The 20,882-nt window shown below is 45.2% G+C and overlaps 1 protein-coding gene across 1 annotated transcript in view; it reads left to right on the top strand.

Annotated features, from left to right (window-relative positions):
• Positions 1-20,882, top strand: part of LOC309560148 (protein mono-ADP-ribosyltransferase PARP14-like) — a 78,750-nt gene that overhangs the window by 3,491 nt on the left and 54,377 nt on the right. Inside the window, exon 3 of the mRNA XM_082263710.1 lies at positions 13,631-13,861. Coding sequence (XP_082119836.1) covers positions 13,631-13,861 — 231 coding nt within the window. The remainder of the gene's footprint in view (positions 1-13,630; positions 13,862-20,882) is intronic.

The raw sequence follows: 20,882 nt of genomic DNA, 5'->3' as shown, positions 1-20,882 counted from the left end.
GTATTGTTATGCTATAACTGTAAGTGACGGTTTTCTATTGAATAATGCCTCCCGTCGAAAAATGCATTTGACGAACTGTGCATGCGCAGTATGTAACGTCACTCCAGCTGATATTACCATCAGCTGGCGCGACGATGACACTGCGCATGCACAGTTACTCTGAGGCATTATCTGACAAAAGGCAAACCGTGGAGAGTGCGGAATCTAAATGTCAGATTCTGTCTCGCTCTCTGTGCATGCGCGCGACGGTAAACTATTCTTATTGGGCGGATTACTCTTATTGGGAATTTGTGGGAATATTGTCGTGAGTACAGTACATGTACACACAGCTCTGACGGGGACAAATAGAAGTATATCTGGTCACTGATGTAAAGGAGCACTCTGATGGTGAGTCTGATGTAAAGAGGAACTCTGATGGGAACATCTGATGTAAAGGGGAATTCTGATGGGGACATCTGATGTAAAGGGGCACTCTGATGGGGACTCTAATGTAAAGAAACACTCTGATGAGGACACTGATGTAGAGGGGCACTCTGATGGGAGCACCTCATGTAAACACCCTGTGAGATGTATGGCTTTCCCCCCCTCCCCCCCCAACTATACTTACGTAGGTGGGTGCTGCATCTGTCCCCCAGCACCTCTGCACTGAGAGCCGAGCGATTGAACACCGCCGATCGCTTGGTTCTGACAGCTTTCTGAGCAGAGAGCTGCTGACTGTCAGTTAGCAGCTCTCCACTCTGCCCCCTCCTCGCTCATTGGAGAGCTGGGCTGTGGATGAGCGGGGAGCCACCGGTTCATGCTCTCAGCAGCTTGCTGAGAGGCTGAGCTGTGTGTCTGTCCAGGCACCTGGCTGATCCTGACTTCCATTGTTCGGATTGACTTCCGTGGCGTGTCCGCTCTCTGCTGAAAACGCGTCCCAGGAGTGCAAAACAAAGTACAGTCAAACAAGCATTGGCTGTACATCTCCTTTAACACACTGTGCTGGATACAATGTGCTTTGTGTGTTCTTTTAAAGCTTATTGTGTTATATTCAGCATAATGTTATATATATAGCACAGTGCATTTTACATTGTACCATACATAACACAGTACACATTGAGATCTGTATAACACACTGTGCATTTGCAGTGACCACAACTGGACTGGTGGAATGTCCTACTAATGTCACTGCAGCAGCGTGCCGACTGGCTCCAATTATTTATATAATTATAGAAGTAAAAAAGTGACAGTCAGAAATTTACTTTCTGTTAAGCGTTTATTAAAAAATCGTATTTTTGCGATCTAGGCCAAGATTCTGCACCAGCAGACTAATGACATTTAATTTGAATGAAATGTAATTATTTTTCCTTTACGTCTACATGGATTATGGGTGTAACGGAACCGTGACCCACACTGTGTTTGTGGGCTTCCGTCAGTATACCGCTTCCTCCAGCCTTGAACATGGTTATCAAATATACATACAAAGCTAACCAACATTTAGCTTGTTCTGGAAACTTCTCCTTTATTGAACAGTCACACAGTTTATATACAGCATGGACATCCCCCCTCCAGATTACCCCATCAGGTCAGGGGTTGCCTGATTACATTATCATATGCAGATGAAATTGTATACATAAATAGAATTAACCTGAATTAATTATCTAGCCATCTGGACAGAAACAATATGTGAGTTCATTAAGAATTAGCAATGGGACTCACAGGCTTAACAGAATACACATCACACCTTAATACACAGACAATTGGAATTGTAAACACAGAACCAATTTGAAGCAATCCAAACCATATTCTCAGTTTCCATTACGTATCTAGATATTGATATCTAGATATCAAATATTCTAGCCGCCCCCATACAAAGCTCTGGAACATTCTCCTTTATTGAACAGTCTCACACTCAATATATTCAGACATGAGGACACCCTCCCTCCTGATCAAATTACCCCACCAGGTCACGTGTCTAATTACATTATCATATGCAGATGAAATTGTGTACAGAAATAGAATTAACCTGAACTAATTATCTAGCCATCTGGACAGAAACAATATGTGAGTTCATTAACAATTAACAATGGGACAGACAGGCTTAACAGAAAACACATCACACCTTAATACACAGACTGGGGGCTCAGGCAGCTCTACATCCTGTCAGGAACCCGCTGAGAGTTGTAGTCCAGGTAATTATGTAAAGAAGGAGAGGGTTGGGTCTTTAAATGAGGTTACAAGAATTTTGTACCTCCACCCCTGTATATATGGAGACAAGAAGAAGGGGTTTGGGACTTTGAATGAGGCGTGTGGCCAGGCATGGCCATAAGACCTAAACCAGTCCATAGTCCAAGTAAATATGGAGATTCTTGTCGATTTAATTAAACTTGAAATTTTCATTTTTTTATTTTGTTTCCATGCATTGATTAGCTGTCTTACACATGAATTTCTTTTGCAGGATCCACTGTGGGGTTTATGAGGAATCTTGGTGATCATCTCAAGCCTAAGAAGGAATCTGCATTATCCCCCGAAACCTGGCTTTAATATCGCAAAGATAAGGATCCAGCTCCCTATCACAGTCCCTCTATCACACTTTCTCTCACACTGTGTGTCCCTCTCTCTCAATCTCTATGAGATTGAGAGACAGTGTCTGTGTCTTATTGGGAGTTTATCAATGGAGTGACACAGAGATTGTTAGAGTATGAGTAGTACAAAGAGTGTGTGTCACTGTGTCTCACAGAGTGTGAGAGTGAGTGGCTTAGACATTATGGTGGAGCGTGAGTTACACAGAGATTATGAGGAAGGGAAACGGACACACTCTGCGTCACGCACAGTGTCATTTCACAACTTTACTGACACACTCTCTATAATACAGAGTGAGTGAAATGGAGCCACTGTGTTATGCACTTACTGTCACAGAGAGTGACAGAGTGTGACTCCACTGTCTCTATCTCTGTCACTCTCTCTCCCACTCTGTTACCCAGAGATTGAGAGAGAGGGACACACAGTGTGGGAGAGAGTGTGATAGAGGGACAGTGATAGGGAGTTGGATCCTTATCGTCACGATATTAAAGCCAGGTTCCAGGGGCTAATTCAAATTCATTCTTAGGCCTGAGATCATCACCAAGATTCCTCATAATCCCCACAGGGGATCCTGCAAGAGAAATTATGTGTAAGACTGCTAATCCTTGAAACAAAATAAAAAAATTTAAATTGCAAGTTTAACAACTTTAAGACTGGAAGGATTTGCCCCCGTAATGACCAGGCCACATTTTTCAACTTGGCACTGCTTGAATTTAACTGACAATTGCGCGGTCGTGCGATGCTGTACCCAAACAAAATTTACGTCCTTTTTTCCCCATAAATAGAGCTTTCTTTTGGTGGTATTTGATCACCTGTGCAATTTTTATTTTTTGCGCTATACACAAAAGAATAGCAACAATTCTGAAAAGAAAAATCAATATTTTTCACATGGGAATGGCAGGCATGATGTATTTACCTCAATGTGTACTTATAAATAAATATATAAATAAAACCCATTTTTTTTTTACTTCTAATAAATAAAAACACCACATGATACTGGTTTGGAAAAAAAATTAGGCTGCGGCTGTTTTATAAGGCTCCGTTCACATCTAGGCGTTTTGGGGCGTTTTTCTGCTCTAGGATCAGCTCTCAAAACGCCCAACAAGACAAATCCTATTCATTTCAATGGCCCCTGTTCACATCTGAGCGTTTTGACGCTGTATACAAAACGCCCAACGCTCAAAAAAGTACATGAGCTTCTTTTTGGGCAGATTACAGGCATTTTCCATTGATCTCTATTCAATCTAAAAACGCCTGCACAAAAATCGCGGTAAAAATCGCGGTAAAATCGCGGTAAAAAACGCCGCAAAAATCGCGGTAAAATCGCGGTAAAAAACGCGCAAAAAACGCTACGCTCAGGTGTGAATGTAGCCTTATTAGTTTTAATAACTACATAAATAAAACTCAAACTTTATTTACACTTGAAATAACACACGTAAACAACCTAGCCACTACGGCTCAGGTTGACAATATAAACATTAACTTTACATAACATTATCCGACCAAACATATTTCAAATCACATTAACTGACGTCCACCAAAGCACTTGCGCTCAGGTGACAGTAGTTACCAATAGATAATAACTGGCCGCGACAACCAAAAGGGAGGGAGGGGAACGCTATGAATCAGTCCTGAGGAGGTGAAGTGACCCGGAGCCCCGCGGTCGCTCTTAAATAGCCCCCCTAAGAACTGGTTAGGGCTAGATGAGAGCTAAAGATCGGGAGATTTGAGCGGGAGCGGAGCTTCATACGCAAATCTTCCCAGAGACAGCTGAAATCAGGCGGGAAGGCCACAGCTGAGCTCAAAACTTGCTCAGATACCCGCAATTTTGAGCGGGAAGTTTGAGGGAGAGTGACCAGAAGTCAAAAAGTCACTGACCCTCGTTACCATTACCAGCAGGCTAAACCACCTACACTATTAACTTAACATGGTTCACTAAAGTTCATAACCCAGCTAGCTGCCCCTGCCACCATCCCATATAGAAAAAGGGGGCTATTACAGCCCCTTTTTTCTATTCATGGGAATGGCAGGCATGATGTATTTACCTCAATGTGTACTTATAAATAAATATATAAATAAAACCCATTTTTTTTTTAACTTCTAATAAATAAAAACACCACACGATACTGGTTTGGAAAACAGGTTAAGCCGCGGCTGTTTTATTATTGGTATAAATAACTACATAAATAAAACTGAAACTTTATTTACACTTGAAATAACACACGTAAACAACCTAGCCACTACGGCTCAGGTTGACAATATAAACATTAACTTTAAATAACATTATCCACCAGACAGGCGGAAAATTTCCGCCTGCCCCCAACAGCCTGCTCAATACAAGTTCCCAAATTGTTGTTAAAAATGTCCAAACCAATATCGGACAGGTGAATGCCATCCTTCCAGTATAAACCTACTATACCCCCTTCTAATTCCATATGCCTAAAGGAAAAGATCCCTATTTTAGCTAGCAATTTGGAGAGACCCCTATTAAGCCTTTTCCTCATTTTTTCAAGGGGTTTCAAAGATTGGTACCTAAAAGACACCAATCTCGGAACAACCTCAGAAAAAACTAGGGTCAACTCGGGAAAACGAGAGACTGAATCAACTCAAGATCATCCCTCATTTGAAAAAGAAGGTCCAGAGTTTTAAAACGACCGATATCATTACCGCCTACATGGACAACTAAAATATTAGGGGGGTAAATAATTGAAAAAGCCTAAAAATTTCAGATTTAAGCTCCGCCCAGACCATTACACGCTTACTAAACCAGAAGACCTCGAATTTTCTAATGTCCAAGCCAAGGTTTTCCGTGTAGACCCTCTTATTGGCCCTCTTTTGGGCCCAGTGAATGTACGAGGTGCCCAATATCCACACTGTAAGCTTGGTCCCTGAAAATTAAATAAAAGCATTAGGGCGAATATAGGACCGATAACAGTCAGATTTCCATCTACCAATCCTTTTGACCGAATCACCCTCTAAACCTAACCTGGCTGCCTCGGTTGCAGCACCTATGCGAAAAGAATCAGTGGTCACCTTAGCGTCACCTAAATTCAAAAATTTCAAACATATTTTCAGAACAGAAGAAAACTGGTATCTAGAAAGCGGTTTACTTGACTCATGTATAAATAACACATCGTTTTTACAGGGTCTCTGTGACATAAAATTCTTTAGCAGGAAAACTGGGCAAACTGAGGAACTTTTAAACTCATGAAGGATTACCTGCTTACCTAAGCCGAACTGATCTGTTTTGGAATGTGAAATAAAAATACTGACCCTAAAAAAAAAAAAAAAAAATACTGACACTAGCAACAGAAAACTTCTCTATAGAGAAGTTTTCAATATCTCTAAACCAGAAAAACCAAACTTCTTGTTAGGGATTAACTCAGAAATCCTAAGTGCAGCAAAGAACATAACCGCAAAAGCAGCTTTAAAGAAGTTAGATTCATATTTAGAGAAACAAACACTTTCTGTGGCCAAACAAAGGTTGACCAGTAACTTAACAGAGATGGGTTTCCTATCATCAATCCTGGTATCCTGCTTCCTGTATCCCTTCATGGCCTGTCTCACAGAGAAAAAGGAAAAGCATGTAGGCAGATTAGTCAATTTACAAAAGAATGACACTCCAGCAAGAATTTTGTTGACGTGAGACCAGGAGAATTGTTTCCTGAACATGGAATTTAAAAAGTAACAAAGTCTCAGAAAAAGATTCCGTGGGCACACTGAGACGCTGCAAATGCTGTAACCCTAGCAACAAAGCTGATTGATATCCAGTGAGCGTCGCCGGGGCTAAGGATAGTTTAATATTTTCTGTAATGCAGTCTAAATCAGCTCCCAGAGGTGAACAGGGCAGGGGTGTCCCGCTGTATCTGCTTCCGGTAGAAGATGAAAAAACCGTTCCATCTGGAAGCGAGATAAACAGTCTGCCAACACGTTATCTTTACCGGGCACAAATGAAGCTTTAATCGAGATGTTAAAATAGAGACATCCAGCTACTAGATAACGAAGCATAATGGTGACTGGTGGGGATTTAGACGACAAACAGTTGATGGCAAAAAGCACACCCCTGTTGTCAGTTCTTGCCATTATACCCTTATTCCTAAAACAGTGGCCCCATAAATCTAGGGCCACTATGATCGGAAACAGCTCCAGTAATACAATATTACGTGTAAAGCCTAAAGCCCTCCATCTGTTGCACCATGGTGCCGCGCACCAATGATTGCTCCGTATGGCGGCAAACCCTCTAGACCCCGGCTGCATCTGTGAAAAGCAAAAATTCTTTGTCTAGCACAATCTGTTGCTGCCAAACTGCTTTCCCGTTGAAATAAGAAAGGAATTCAATCCATACCAATAAATCCTTCTTCATATTCATATCACCCGATATTCTCACGTGAGCTGAAGGCGATTTAAGGCCGGAGATAGCTGCACAAATTCTTCTGGAAAATAGTTTACCTACCGGTATCACCCTGGAGGCAAAAGCCAGTAAACCCAGTAAAGACTGTAAGTCTTTCAGACAAACCTTTTTCCGGCGTATTACTATTAACAGGGATCTTCGCATTTTCTCAATTTTTTCTTCCGGCAATCAGAACTCCATCTGACCAGAATCGACTGTGATACCTAAGAAATCTATGCATGTTGAAGGAAGAACAGTTTTTTTCCAGGGCCAGAGGGACCCCAAAATGATCACAGATTTTTATAAATACGTCAAGTAACGACGAACAGGTATTAGAAGAAGGAGGTCCCATGAAACGGAAATCATCCAAATAGTGAACCAAAAAATTAGAGCCAGACACCTGCACTACTACCCATTCTAAAAAAGTGGAAAAACTTTCAAAATAAAAACAAGAAAGGGAGTAGCCCATTGGGAGGCATTTGTCAAAATAAAATTGGCATTTGAAATAAAAACCCAATGAATTGAAACACCTGGGGTGTATGAGCACTTTTGCCAGTAATGCCCCCTGACCTACCACTCTAAGCTTCTCTAAGGCATCTTCAAAAGTAGAATATTGGACTGATGCCAGGCTGTCACTGATGTCGTCATTCAGAGAGTCACCCTTAGGGTAAGACAGATGGTGTATTAACCTATAAGTGTTCGGTTCCTTCTTCTGTACAATAAGGAGAAACTCTGAAATCCAAAAAGGGGGGTTATGAAAAGGGGCCAGCAAATCTTCCGTCCTGTAATTCTTCTGAAATCTTCTCTGCCACAATGTCTTGCAGGCCATCCACTGATTTCAGATTGTTGTGAACAACATATCCCCTCCCCTTAAAGATTGGCAAAGGAAAACCAAAAGGAAATCCGTCAATTAGGAGCTGCGCTTTCCCCCTGTCGAGGTAACTGAGGAGCCAAGGCAGCATTTCTGGGAGCTTCACCGGGGTGATAGCCCTTTTGAATGCCCCCTGGCTGCTGGTTACTTGCCATTTTCTTGAAGCACTTGGAGATGGGATGCGTCCCAATGCAGAAAGCACATTCCTGCCTAAATTTACAAGAACCGAGCCATCTACACTGGGATTCGTTGTAATTAAAGCAGACTCCCTTTCTGAATGTCTGCATTCCGGATTGTGACTGCTGGGGGTTGCTAGGCTGTCTGGGAAGAAACGACCGTTGGGGGAGAAAAAGGTCCAGCCATAGACCCACATCTTTGGTCCCCCATTTCAGAGATGGCTGCACTGCCAGTTTCTGCCTGAACGCTACATCATAGCTAAACCAGGCGGATCCGCCGAAATTTTAATATGTTTCCAAAACACTTTCAATGTGTTGGAAAAGTCCCACACTCCTATTGGGACACTTCTCACACAACACACTAGAAAAAAATCAAAAAAGCCTGCAACCAGTTATTAAAGGATTTAGTTATTGGTCTCCTCCTCTCTTCTTCATCTTTTTTGTCTGATTTGGACACAAAATCTTTGGCAGACGGCAGTAAGGATAATATGTCCACAAAAGCTCCCTGCCATATTTTCTCCTTCACATAATCGGAGAGATGGAAACCAAGAGGGGATATTTCACAGACTAAAGGTTCATTGGAAGACTCACCCAAACCAGGCAGTGCAGATGCCCCGACACGTGGGGATGGATTGGCTGGAACATCCCTGGTGGCTGCAGGGGTGAACCCTGTCCGACCAACAGGCTCTTTCCTGACAGCTGATCTCCTGTGCACAGGGGAATGGTGCTTCCGTGACGGACCCCCGGCTACGTTGCGACCTTGCTGCCGACCTCCTCTTCTTTGCGGCGATCCCCGCTGATTGGATCCGGCTTTCGGGGCATCCTCCTACACTTCGCCGGTGCCGCCTCCGCACCGGACGTGACAACGGAGATGACACTGCGCATGTCCGATAACCTGCGCACTTCCCTCTCGTCTTCCTGCGGACACAGCGGCACTTCACCAGCGCTTTCCTCCTCCGGCAGCCCGCTCACATCCGACATGGAACCCCGACCGGTAGCTGGGACTGGTGCGGCCCGCACTGCTTCTTCATCTGGCGAAAGAGGTAACTTCAGGCAGCAGCGTATCCAGGCTTCGCCGCCTTCCTCCCCGGCTTTTTCAATCAATTTCCGCAGCAGGCTCATGCTTCAGAATGGGGAAGAACCGGAGCAGGAAAGGCAACAGGGAACGCTATGAATCAGTCCTGAGTTAGTGAAGTGACCCGGAGCCCCGCGGTCGCTCCTAAATAGCTCCCCTAAGAACTGGTTAGGGCTAGATGAGCGCTAAAGAGCGGGAGATTTGAGTGGGAGCGGAGCTTCCCAGAGACAGCTGAAATTGGGCGGGAACGCCACATCTGAGCTCAAAACTGCCCAGATACCCGCAATTTTGAGCGGGAAGTTTGAGGGAGAGTGACCAGAAGTCAAAAAGTCACTGACCCTCGTTACCAGCAGGCTAAACCACCTACACTATTAACTTAACATGGTTCACTAAAGTTCATAACCCAGCTAGCTGCCCCTGCCACCATCCCATATAGAAAAAGGGGGCTATTACAGCCCCTTTTTCTATTCATTCTGCTATAGAACATTTACAAAAAAAAAATCAAAATCAAAATTTTTAAGGCCAATTTGTTTTCTGCTACATATTTTTGGTAAAAAAAAAAAACGCAATAAGCGTATTTCGATTGGTTTGCGCAAAAGCTATTGCGTCTACTAACTACGGTAAAGATTTGTAATTTTTATAGTTTTTTCCTTTTTTTTACTAGTAATGGCGGCGATCTGCGTTTTTTTGTGGAACCGCAACATTGCGGCGGACAGATTGGACCCCTGACTGACATTTTTTACACTTTTAGGGGCACCAGTGACATTACTACAGTAATCAGTGCTTAAAATATGCACTGTTACTATAATAATGACACTGGCAGGGAAGGGGTTAACATTGGGGGTAATCAGGGGGTTAAATGTGAGCATAGCGGAGTGATTCTAACTGTGGGGGGGGGGGGGTTACAAGGCTTGTGAATTGACCATGGAGACCTGTGTTCCTATATAGAAGGATCTCAGGGGCTCTATGATCATTCCAGAGAGAAGAACGGTAAGCTGTGTTTACAACAGCTGACCGTTGTTCTCTCTCAGCGGGGAATGACGGCAATCGGAGCCACCTGCCCGCTGCATCGGTTTCCCCCCTGATGAGCAGGGGCGGGAGTGCGCCAGCGGCAGTGCCGGTTCGCCCCCTAGCCTCCTGCTCGCGACTGACGTACAGTTACGCTGATTTGCGCAGGAGGGGCTGCCTGCCACAGTACATCTGCGGCGGACGGTCATAATGAGGTTAATTAAATCGACAAGAATCTCCATATTTACCTGGACTATAATTCTCAGTGGGTTCCTGACAGGATGTACAGCTGCTTGAGCCCCGAGCTCCAATCACCTTGTAGACGTAAAGTAAAAATGATTACATTTCATTCAAATTAAATGTTATTAGTCTGCTGGTGCAGATTCATGGTCTAGATCACAAAAATACGAATTTTTAATAAACAGTTAGCAGAACATAAATTTCTGACTGTCACCTTTTTTACTTCTATAATAATATAAATAATTGGAGCCAGCCGGCACGCTGCCACAGTGACATCAGTTGGACATTCCAACAACCCCTAATTATGTCCAGTTGCGGTCACTGGTAATGCATTGCACAGCATGTTATACAGACCTCAATGTGTACTGTGTTATTTACAATGTATAACTCACTGTGCCATATACTGTATAACATTGTGCGGAATATAACACATTAAGCTTTAAAAGAACACAGTCAGCACATTGTATACAGCACAGTGTGTTAAAGGAGATGTACAGCCAAAGCTGTTTGACTGTACTTCTATGGATCACAAGAGTGCAATTCATTTTCAGCAGAGAGTGGACTGAAGTCCGCTCTCTGCTGACATCACTGAAGTCAGTCCAGCCATGACCATGGAAGTCAGGATCCGCCAGGTGCCTGGACCGACATCCAGCTCAGCCTCTCAACAAGACGCTGAGAGCCTGAGCTGGCTGCTCCCCGCCTCTCCACAGCCCAGCACTTAAATGAGCGAGGAGGGGGCAGAGCGGAGAGCTGCTGACTAACAGTCAGCTGCTCACTAGTCGGGGAGCTGTCAGAACCAAGCGATCAGCAGTGGGGGAGGGGGGGGGCAGAAGTAGCATCCACCTAGGTAAATATAGTTGGGGGGTGGGGGGAAAGGCATACATCTCTTAAATATCACACAGGGTGCTTACATCCGGTGTTTCCATCAGTGCCCCTTTACATCAGTGTCCCCATCAGAGTGCCCCTTTACATCAGAGTGCCCCTTTACATCCGGTGTCCCCATCAAAATGCCCCTTTATATCCGTTGTGTCCCCATCAGCGTGCCCATTTATATCCGTTGTGTCCCCATCAGAGTGCCCATTTATATCCGTTGTGTCCCCATCAGAGTGCCCCTTTAAATCAGTGTCCCCATCAGAGTGCCCCTTCACATCAGTGTCCCCATCAGAGTTCTCCTTTACATCAGTGTCCCCATCAGAGTGCCCCTTTACATCCATTGTGTCCCCATCAGAGTGCCCCTTTACATCCGTTGTGTCTCCATCAGAGTGCCCCTTTACATCAGTGTCCCCAGCAGAGTGCCCCTTATATCCATTGTGTCCCCATCAGAGTGCCCTTTTAGATCAGTGTCCCCCTTTACATTCAGTGTCTCCATCAGAGTGCTCCTTTACATCAGTGTCCCCATCAGAGTGCCCCTTTACCTCCAGTGTCCCCATCAGAGTGCCCCTTTACATCAGATGTCCCCAACAGAGTGCCCCATTACATCAAATGTCCCCATCAGAGTGCCCCATTATATAAGGTTCACCCATCAGAGTGCCCCTTTACATCCAGTGTCCCAGCCAGAGTGCCCCTTTACATCCAGTGTCCCCATCAGAGTGCCCCTTTACATCCAGTGTCCCCATCAGTATGCCTCTTTACATCCAGTGTCCCCATCAGAGTGCTCCTTTACATCAGTGTCCAGATATACTTCTATTTGTCCCCGTCAGAGCTGTGTGTACAGGTACTTTACTCACAATAATATTCCCGCAATTTCCCAATAAAAATAATCCATCCAATAAGAATAGTGTTCCGTCGCGCGCATGCGCAGAGACCGAGGCAGAATCTGACATTTATATTCTACACCCTCCCCTCTCTCCGCAGTTTGCCTCTTGTAAGATAATACCTCAGAGAAACTGAACATGCGCAGTGTCGTCGTCACGCCAGCTGATCGGGATAACAACTGGAGTGACGTTACGTACTGCGCATGCGCAGTTCGTCAGATACATTTTTTGTCTGGAGGCATTATTCAACAGGACACCTACACAAGGGTCTTTATGGCAGGGTGAACAGGCATTACTGTAAAGTCCATCTTTAGGCAATACTTAGACCATCTCCCACCATCTTCTCGGAGAGTAGCTTTAATAAAAACTACAGATTTAAAAATATTGAAAATTACTTTGGAAATTAAAATAATATTCAAATCTTAGCCCCCTTTCACATGGCTCTATTTCTTCAATGGAGCCATGCTGCTCAGCGGGGGATTGTTCCGCCGATCCCCCGCTGAGCAGGCGGATGACAGCTGTGTCTCCGCTCTGTGTGCGGAGACGGAGGTGTCAGATCCCTACTGTCCTCTATAGGGGAATCGCATGAGAACGGACCGCATGTCCGCTCTCATCCGATCCCACCCGATCCACTGGACAGATGTAAAATAGGGTTTCCATCTGTCCTGATTTGACGGACAGGATCAGATCGGATGGCAGCGGGTGTCAGCGGACATGTCTCTGCTGACATCCGCTGCCCCATATAGATGCATTGGGCATCCGTTTAGATCCGCCTGAAAAACTGACAGGCGGATCTGAACGGTCCACATGTGTGAAAGGGGCCTTATAGTTTTTAATTATTGAAACTACATATAATTGAAGGGGGTCCTCGGTGAAAGATATGAGTCTCCCCGTACTCACTACTTTAGACCTAATATTGGGCTGCAAATTACACCAGATTGCACAAAAAGTAGCGTATGCACTACTTCTGAAAAACGCGCCACACCAAATTGCATGTTACTGTGGTACAATCTAGAGCCCACAAATGCACTGCATTTGTAATCTGCATTGGAGGTCCCAATAAGAACAAATTTCCACCTGCAGCAGATCGCAAAGGCAGTGCGGGAATGCACACAGAACTCACCTTTCCCGCACTGCATTCTGGCGTGAACCGGCCCTTAACTGGGAAAAATGAAAAACATCTGTATCAAATTTAGACATTTCTCTTTATCTCCAGGTGCAGAGTTGAGCCATGGGCATACATTATGTCTGCTAACATATACAAACCATATACTAATGGAGAGGGAGCAAGCCTTGTTTGGATATATGTGATGACTAGCGTTAATCAAATTAAATAATAATTAAAAACCAATAAAAATTTGAACCAGGAAGGAGTTAAACTTCAAACAAACACATAAAATAAATAAGGATTTCCTAATTGTTAGGGTTTGTTAAGGTTTAGATAAAGATGATATCACATTTAAAAGCTATTATTTCTGGAGATCACTTTATAGGGGTTTTCTTGCAAATGTTTGTGTATAAAAAAATCATGTTGTATATGTATGTATTTTTCAGGACCTGAGAAAGGGGATTTGTGATTTACTTGTAAAATGCAATTCCAAAAATGTTAAATCTGTGACCGTGCCTGCAATAGGTACTGGCATTGCTTTGGCTTTTCCCCCTGAAGTTGCAGCTAAAATAATTGGAGAAGAACTAAAAAACTTTGTAGAGCGAAATCCAAATACTAGCATCAAACACATTCAGACTGTAATCCAGCAGCTACCAGAAAATAACACCATTTTCATTGTAAGTATATAACGTGTATTTTACCCTAAATATTCTTCTTCTTTTTCATGTATGTGTTCACATATGTGTATTTTATAAATCATAGTCTCTATAATTTTCATTTCATGTAGTTTAAAGTACCTGGCTCATCCTGCCATTCACCTTTCTTTTTTGTTCTAAACTGACAACACATAGCACAGAAGCTGATCTGTGTTAGGTGGTCAGTTGGCCATATAGAGGTACAGGACACTGTGCAAACACACAGCATGAGTGTGTGTTGGGTAGTTTGTTCAAATGCCACACCCCCAGCCAATCACAGCCTGCCTCTTGGACACACCCTCTCCCAATCACAGCCTGCCTCCTGAACACACCCTCAGCCAATCACAGCCTGCCTCTTGGACACACCCTCTCCCAATCACAGCCTGCCTCCTGAACACACCCCCAGCCAATCACAGCCTGCCTCTTGGACACACCCTCTCCCTATCACAGCCTGCCTCCTGGACACATCCTCTCCCAATCACAGCCTGCCTCCTGAACACACCCCCAGCCAATCACAGCCTGCCTCTTGGACACACCCTCTCCCTATCACAGCCTGCCTCTTGGACACACCCTGTCCCAATCACAGCCTGCCTCTTGGACACAGCCTCTCCCAATCACAGCCTGCCTCCTGAACACACCCCCAGCCAATCACAGCCTGCCTCTTGGACACACCCTGTCCCAATCACAGCCTGCCTCTTGGACACACCCTGTCCCAATCACAGCCTGCCTCTTGAACACACCCCTATCTTTCCTTAGACTGAACAGACTATGGAATACAGGCATAGCGAGTGTCTGCACAGTATCCTGTCCCCCACTGTCAGCAAGAAGATGTACATGGTCACATCACAGAACATTTTACCTTAAAAAAAAAGAAAAGAAAGATAATTTCTGAAATTAAATAAAAGTATTTATAATTTTCTTAGAAAGTGTGCATGACATACTGTATGTTCACAACTACTTATTCATTAGCACACAAACAGCTGAGTATATTTCAGTGCTTACCTTGCAAGAAATGTATTGGCTAAATTTTACTCATTTTGATTGACATGCTAGCTTAGATTTTGTTATGATAAACTCTGGTGGTACAAAAGGGTTTCCACCACTTGCTGTCTGCAGCCTGACACAGTAGAATCCATTTATAAGTGCTGAATCATCGGTTTAAAAAATTATAACTAGATCCTTTTTTTTATTCCTGTTTCAAAAAGAGAAAAATGTAAATAAGGACCCATTTACATGGGTGCAGATAGCCGTACACAATGAAAAAGGAGCATCTCTCTGAGCCTGGGAGTGACAGACACCTGTACAAATCAATCACAGGCTGTGGCTGTACGCTGGTAACTGCACATCCTAGTGTTTAATTACATTCAGGGACAAATGTGCGCCTCTGGACGCAGATAGTTCACCCCCTGTACGCACAAAAACACTTGAAGGTGCGGTTATCAGCAAACAGCCGCAGCCTGTCATATGCAAACACCTGTCACTCACAGACGCAGATATATGCTCATTTTTTCATGGCGTCATGTAAGGGTAAACACTTGAAAGGATATTTATAAAGCAGGGACTTGAACATTCACCAAACTTTTACTGCAGGGGAATCTTCCAAGATCATGTGTTTTAAGTGAGTCATCGATTCACCGCCAGTAAATGCTTGGTGAAAGTCAAGCTTTTCAATCTGCTCCATCTAAGAATAAATGATTGTGATGCATAACACAAATAATTTAAAGCAGATCACATTATTCTGTTCTATCAATATTCTAAAGCTGGATATACACTATACAACTTTTGTTGTTTGATTTCCTTTATTTAGATTTACCTTCAACTATGTAGTGCAAAGGCCTGCCTGATTGCATACAAATTGAAAGTGTTTAGGTCTGACCTCATATTATATGGTTTTGGTGAATCTAAAGGAAAAAACCTATAGAAAATTTTATAGTGTGTATCCAGCTTCAGGCTCATGCCAATGGAGCACTTTGATTTACATTTCTTCACGCTGCTTACTATACATACATAGACCTTTAAAGTGGATTTAAACCCTAACATATACCCAGTGAAGTGAACAGCCTCATATGATACACAGAGATTAAACCAATCCTCCTACATAAGTTTTATTTGTATATCTGCAGTCTTCAGCTTTCTACACTGTTTAGAAAGTCATTATGTTAGAATTATTTCTTCCTGTTCCAGCACTGGGTGTGGAGTCTTGCCATATACTGTGTGACATCCGATTGTAGGAAAGACACCCCACCCCCCTCCACATAGGCAGAGGAAGGAAGAAACATGCAGAGCTGGGCTGTGAATAGACAAGCTCTCTGCTAATCTATCTCTATGCACCCACCCCTACATAAAGCTGCTTTTATCTCCTGTGTCGGAGAACTTGTCAGGAGTTATCATGCTGATAACAGAGGAACAGAGCAGCAGAAAGACACGGGACTTAGGGTTTTGGAGAGAGATAAGTAAACACTACAGACATATGTGCCCAGGTCAGATTTCATGAATGGGGTTTACATCCACTTTAAAGATGAATTTTAAGCAGATATAAATTATATTATTTCAGTTCTTTAGTCATTCATACAATCATTAATAATAAATTATTCATTTTTTTCATTCATTATTCTTAAATAAATTTTAAAAGTGATCTGGACAGCAGCACATAATTCATAATGTGTCCACCATCAAGCCCTAGCCTCTATGGTTCCTGGGCTATCCTTAACCTCCCCGAAGCTCAGGATAACTAGAAATGGAGGAGCTCAGGGAACATTCCTTCTGCAATCTGTAAGCTCTGAGCATTTCCAGGTTAAGAGCTGTCATAATTTAATTACACAGGTTCTGTGGCTGATTAAGGTGGTAATTAAACTCACTTAGTACCTTATCTGCATTAAATTAGCCTCAGAACCTGTGTAATTGATATGTGTTCAGGTTTAAAGGGATGAGGTGGCAACCCTAGTGTGTACAGCAGCCGGTCCAACAGAAGCCTGTTGAATGTCCAGCTTCTGTTGAAGAATATGACCAAAAAAGGTCTGCTGATCGGCATCCGATCAGGTAGTTAGTACAGGATCTCCTCCCAAGCGCTTACGTTTTTTTTTCGCTCTGCCTGCTGGGTTGAACAAAACAAAACAAAAAAAAAAACGATAGTGTGTACTAGGCATTACTCTAAACTGATGAGTTGTAAGGGACTTTAGTGCCATCATTTGTCACCAATTTCAAGACGCATGTAGTTGACATATGCTGGGGCTGCGGTTCACAGCATGGGGTCCGGTGTATCCCTGTTCACCGAATCGGGTGCGAATCAGGTCCAAATTTGTGCCTGAATTCGCACCTGTACTGGAACCAAACACGCACAGGACCCTTTTTAAATCCAGCCGTGTCCACCCTGGAGCTGTGTGAACCGGCTCCATTGAGAGCCAGTCACACTCTCCTGGTTTGCAAATTGGATGTTGGGAAACCTGCATCCAATTCGCATGTGTGAACCCAGCCTTAGAAATTAAATTGGGTTTATGGGCACTAAAATTCATTGCAATGTGATGTTTCCTAAAAATATAGCTTTCATAAACGATTGTACAAATAACGTACAACATAAATTGCAACTGCCATGTTTTTATCCTACAGGGCATCTGCATTTAGAAAATATATAATGTTCTGGGGATTTTAACCACCTCCAGTCCGTGCTTTTTCTGATACTTTTTGTTCACATGTTAACAATTAGTATTTTTTGCTAGAAAATTATTTAGAACCCCCAAACATTATGAATTTTTTTTTATCAGAGGCCCTAGAGAAAAATTGGTGGGTTTTGCAATTTTTTATGTCACATGGTATTTGCCCCATGGTTTTTTAAACACAATTTCTCTTACGTCCTCCGACAGTCGCCGCCCCTTCCCAAGTCTTCACCACTGGGTATTGACCTTTGCTCCACAGGAGTAGCTAGGCACAAGATTTGTTAATAACAAAAGCTTTTAGCATAGACACACCCCTAGGGGCTGTCCCCTTAGTCAATACCTCCCTGCACCAGCATTCCCAACTCAGTTTCATCTTGCCTAGCTTAGGAGTAGCAGGCTTTCCTGTGCTGGGGCTTCAGTCTCAGCCTTCTACCCTTTTTTGATTTTATTTCAAGTATTTTTTCTTTCTTTACTAGCTGTTATTTTGTCAGCTTTAGTTTAGGGATCTTCGGATGAAGATGATCATGCGGAGCTGGGTCTCGGACTGGCCGCCCTGGATCCCAGGGCTGAGGGCCAGATGGATCCCCAGCCTGCCATCGAGCGTTCAGCTATGGTTCGCCCTGGCGCCATGAACGACCCATCCCTGTTCGCTGCAGAGATGCTGCCTGTGAGGTGGCTACCTCACTGGACGCCATTCTGCAGTCTCGTGCTGCAGTCCACTGCGTCCTGGCTGCGGCACTCTCTGTCATCCTGATAGCGGTTTGTCGCTTGAGACGGCTCCCCACGCCATCCGGTACGGTAAGCACCTTCTGTGTGGGGACCATCTGTGTGGGTGTCAGTCTGTGGCTGTGTGTACCCCCATGTCTGTGTACTATGCGGGCTCCCTGTCAGATCCCTGTATGGATGCATGCCTTGGTGGGCTGCGAGGGGGGGGGCCCTCCCGCTCTGCTGTGAATTCTGTGGGGCAGATTGGACAGACATGCTTGAGCGGCGACCGCTGTGCGGCCCGCCATTTTTTTGCAGAAATTGCTATGGACGGCCCTGTCCCTATACAGCGCTGTGTTTTTGGCGCCAATCGCCGCCATTTTGGCGGGCCGCGCTCGTTCGAGCACATGTCGGTGCCATTTTCTTGTAGCCTCGATCCCATTTTTGCGGAGCCTTCATAGGCTATATAAGTCAGCCGGTTCTTGCATCACTTCCTCTTTCTCTGGGACAGCGATCGGTGGCAGCAGCCTGTTTGTGCTCTCTCCAGGTTTTTCCTTCATTGTCCTGTCATTCCTTGCTCAGTGTTCTCTATCCCTGCGGGATCGGTGCATACAGTAGTGTACGGTGGGCTTCGCTCGCCGTGGTGTTAAAGGGGCAGTACCCTTTTTTTCCTTTCATTGCTGTGGGCATGGATTCTCAGGATAGCAAGTTTCCCCCCGCCCTGGTGGGGGACCAGGGGGCTGCTGCACCCCCCCGAGGGGGTTGATCTGGCCACGGTAGTGGCATCATTGGTGTCTCAGGTGCATATGCTGATGGCTGAACGATCCGCAAAAAGGGCCAGGTTATCCATTTCCTATGATTCAGAGGGCGATGTGGCTGCTGTGGCTGGCGTGCCCTTCTCAGGGTCTCGCTCATCTCTGGACCTCATGGGGTCTGAGGGGGAGGCGGAGGTGGAAGGGGTTGATGCTTCTCCCCCTGGCTTGCCTGAAGAGCTTGCACTCATGGATGAGCTGATCGCCTCCATTAAGGATACTTTGCACTTGGAGGATGAGCCCACTGCTCCTGCTAGGGTGTCCTCCTTTGGGACACAAAGGACCCGCAAAATCAGCGCAGGTTTTTCCCTGCCCTGCTGAATTTCACCATACTGTTAATGAGCAGTGGCGCAATTTAAAGAAGCCCTTTACAGTGCCGAATAAGTTTAAACTGCTTTATCCATTTGCGCCATCCACCGACGAGCGTTGGTGTGTGGCGCCTCAGGTGGATCACGCGGTAGCCGTTTTAAACAAAGCTACTGCGATTCCTTCTGAGGATACCCCGGTTTTCCGGGACCCTACGGACAGGAGGTTGGAGTCTCTTGCCCGTCATGCCTATATGGTTGCTGGTTCTATGCTAAAACCTATTTTTGCTTCGGTTATGGCGGCCCAGGCGGTTGCCGATTGGACGAAGGTGCTCAGGCGCACCCTGGTGGCTGATTCGGCTCCGCCTACCACATTGGCCATGGTGGATCAAATCCATCAAGGCGTTATGTACTTGTGTGATGTGGACTTGAATTTAGCTCCTTTGGCTGCACGCCTGTCTGGCGTGGCGGTGCTCAACCATCGCCTGATATGGCTGAAGAATTGGTCGGTGGACCAATCTTCTCGCAAGACGTTGGCGGATTTTCCCTACGTGGGATCTCGCCTTTTTGGCGAGGCTTTGGATACTCTGATTAAGGGTGTTACTGGGGGCAAGAGTACTCTCTTACCCCAGAATCCCAAGCACAAATCTTTCCGTGGCAAACGGAATTCCTCGTTTAGGCCCTCCCAGGGGTCCTTTCGTGCCTTTCGGTCACAATCCAAGGGCAAGCCCTTCAAGGGCCAGGGCTCCCAGAAGAAGCCGTGGGCGGGTAAGCAAAAATCCGGCCAGTCCGGTTCGACAACCCACGCCAGTTCCGCCTGAAGGGGCGCCCTCACCCGTTTCTGGGGTGGGGGGACATCTGCGCGGTTTCCTCCAACCTTGGCTGATACGCATTCAGGACAGATGGGTTCAGGAAATCGTTTGATCTGGTTACAAGATCGAATTTCTCTCTCGGCCAGCGGGCAGATTTTTTCCCTCAAATCTTCAGCTGTCTTCGGAGCGTCTGCAGGATCTGCATCTGGCGGTGCGGGACCTGCGGGCCCAAGGAGTGGTGGTTCCGGTGCCTCATCGGGACAGATTTCGGGGGTTTTACTCCAATCTGTTCACTGTGCCCAGAAAGGAGGGCAAGGTGCGTCCGATTCTGGATTTGAAAGCTCTGAACCGCTTTGTGCGGGTTCGCAGGTTCCGCATGGAATCCCTGCGCTCAGTGGTGGCTGCCCTGAGTCCGGGGGAGTTCATGGCCTCCATCGATCTGAAGGATGCGTACCTACACATCCCCATCTTCGAGGGTCATCAACGGTACCTTCGATTCGCCATTGCGGAGGAACACTACCAATTCGTGGCGTTACCTTTCGGTCTCGCTTCGGCTCCGCGGGTTTTTACCAAGGTGCTGGCGCCGGTCCTGGCCCTGTTGCGGGCCCAGGGCATTGCGGTCTTGGGGTTTCTGGACGATCTCCTCATACGGTCCAATGCCAGCCAGAGCCTGATGGCCGACCTGTCCACCACGGTGCAGACGCTGCAAGAGTTCG

The sequence above is a fragment of the Pelophylax lessonae genome (genome assembly GCF_965119305.1).
Source record: "Pelophylax lessonae genome assembly, chromosome: 1".
Classification (NCBI taxonomy): Eukaryota; Metazoa; Chordata; class Amphibia; order Anura; family Ranidae; genus Pelophylax; species Pelophylax lessonae.
This window is presented reverse-complemented; position numbering and strand designations above follow the sequence as displayed.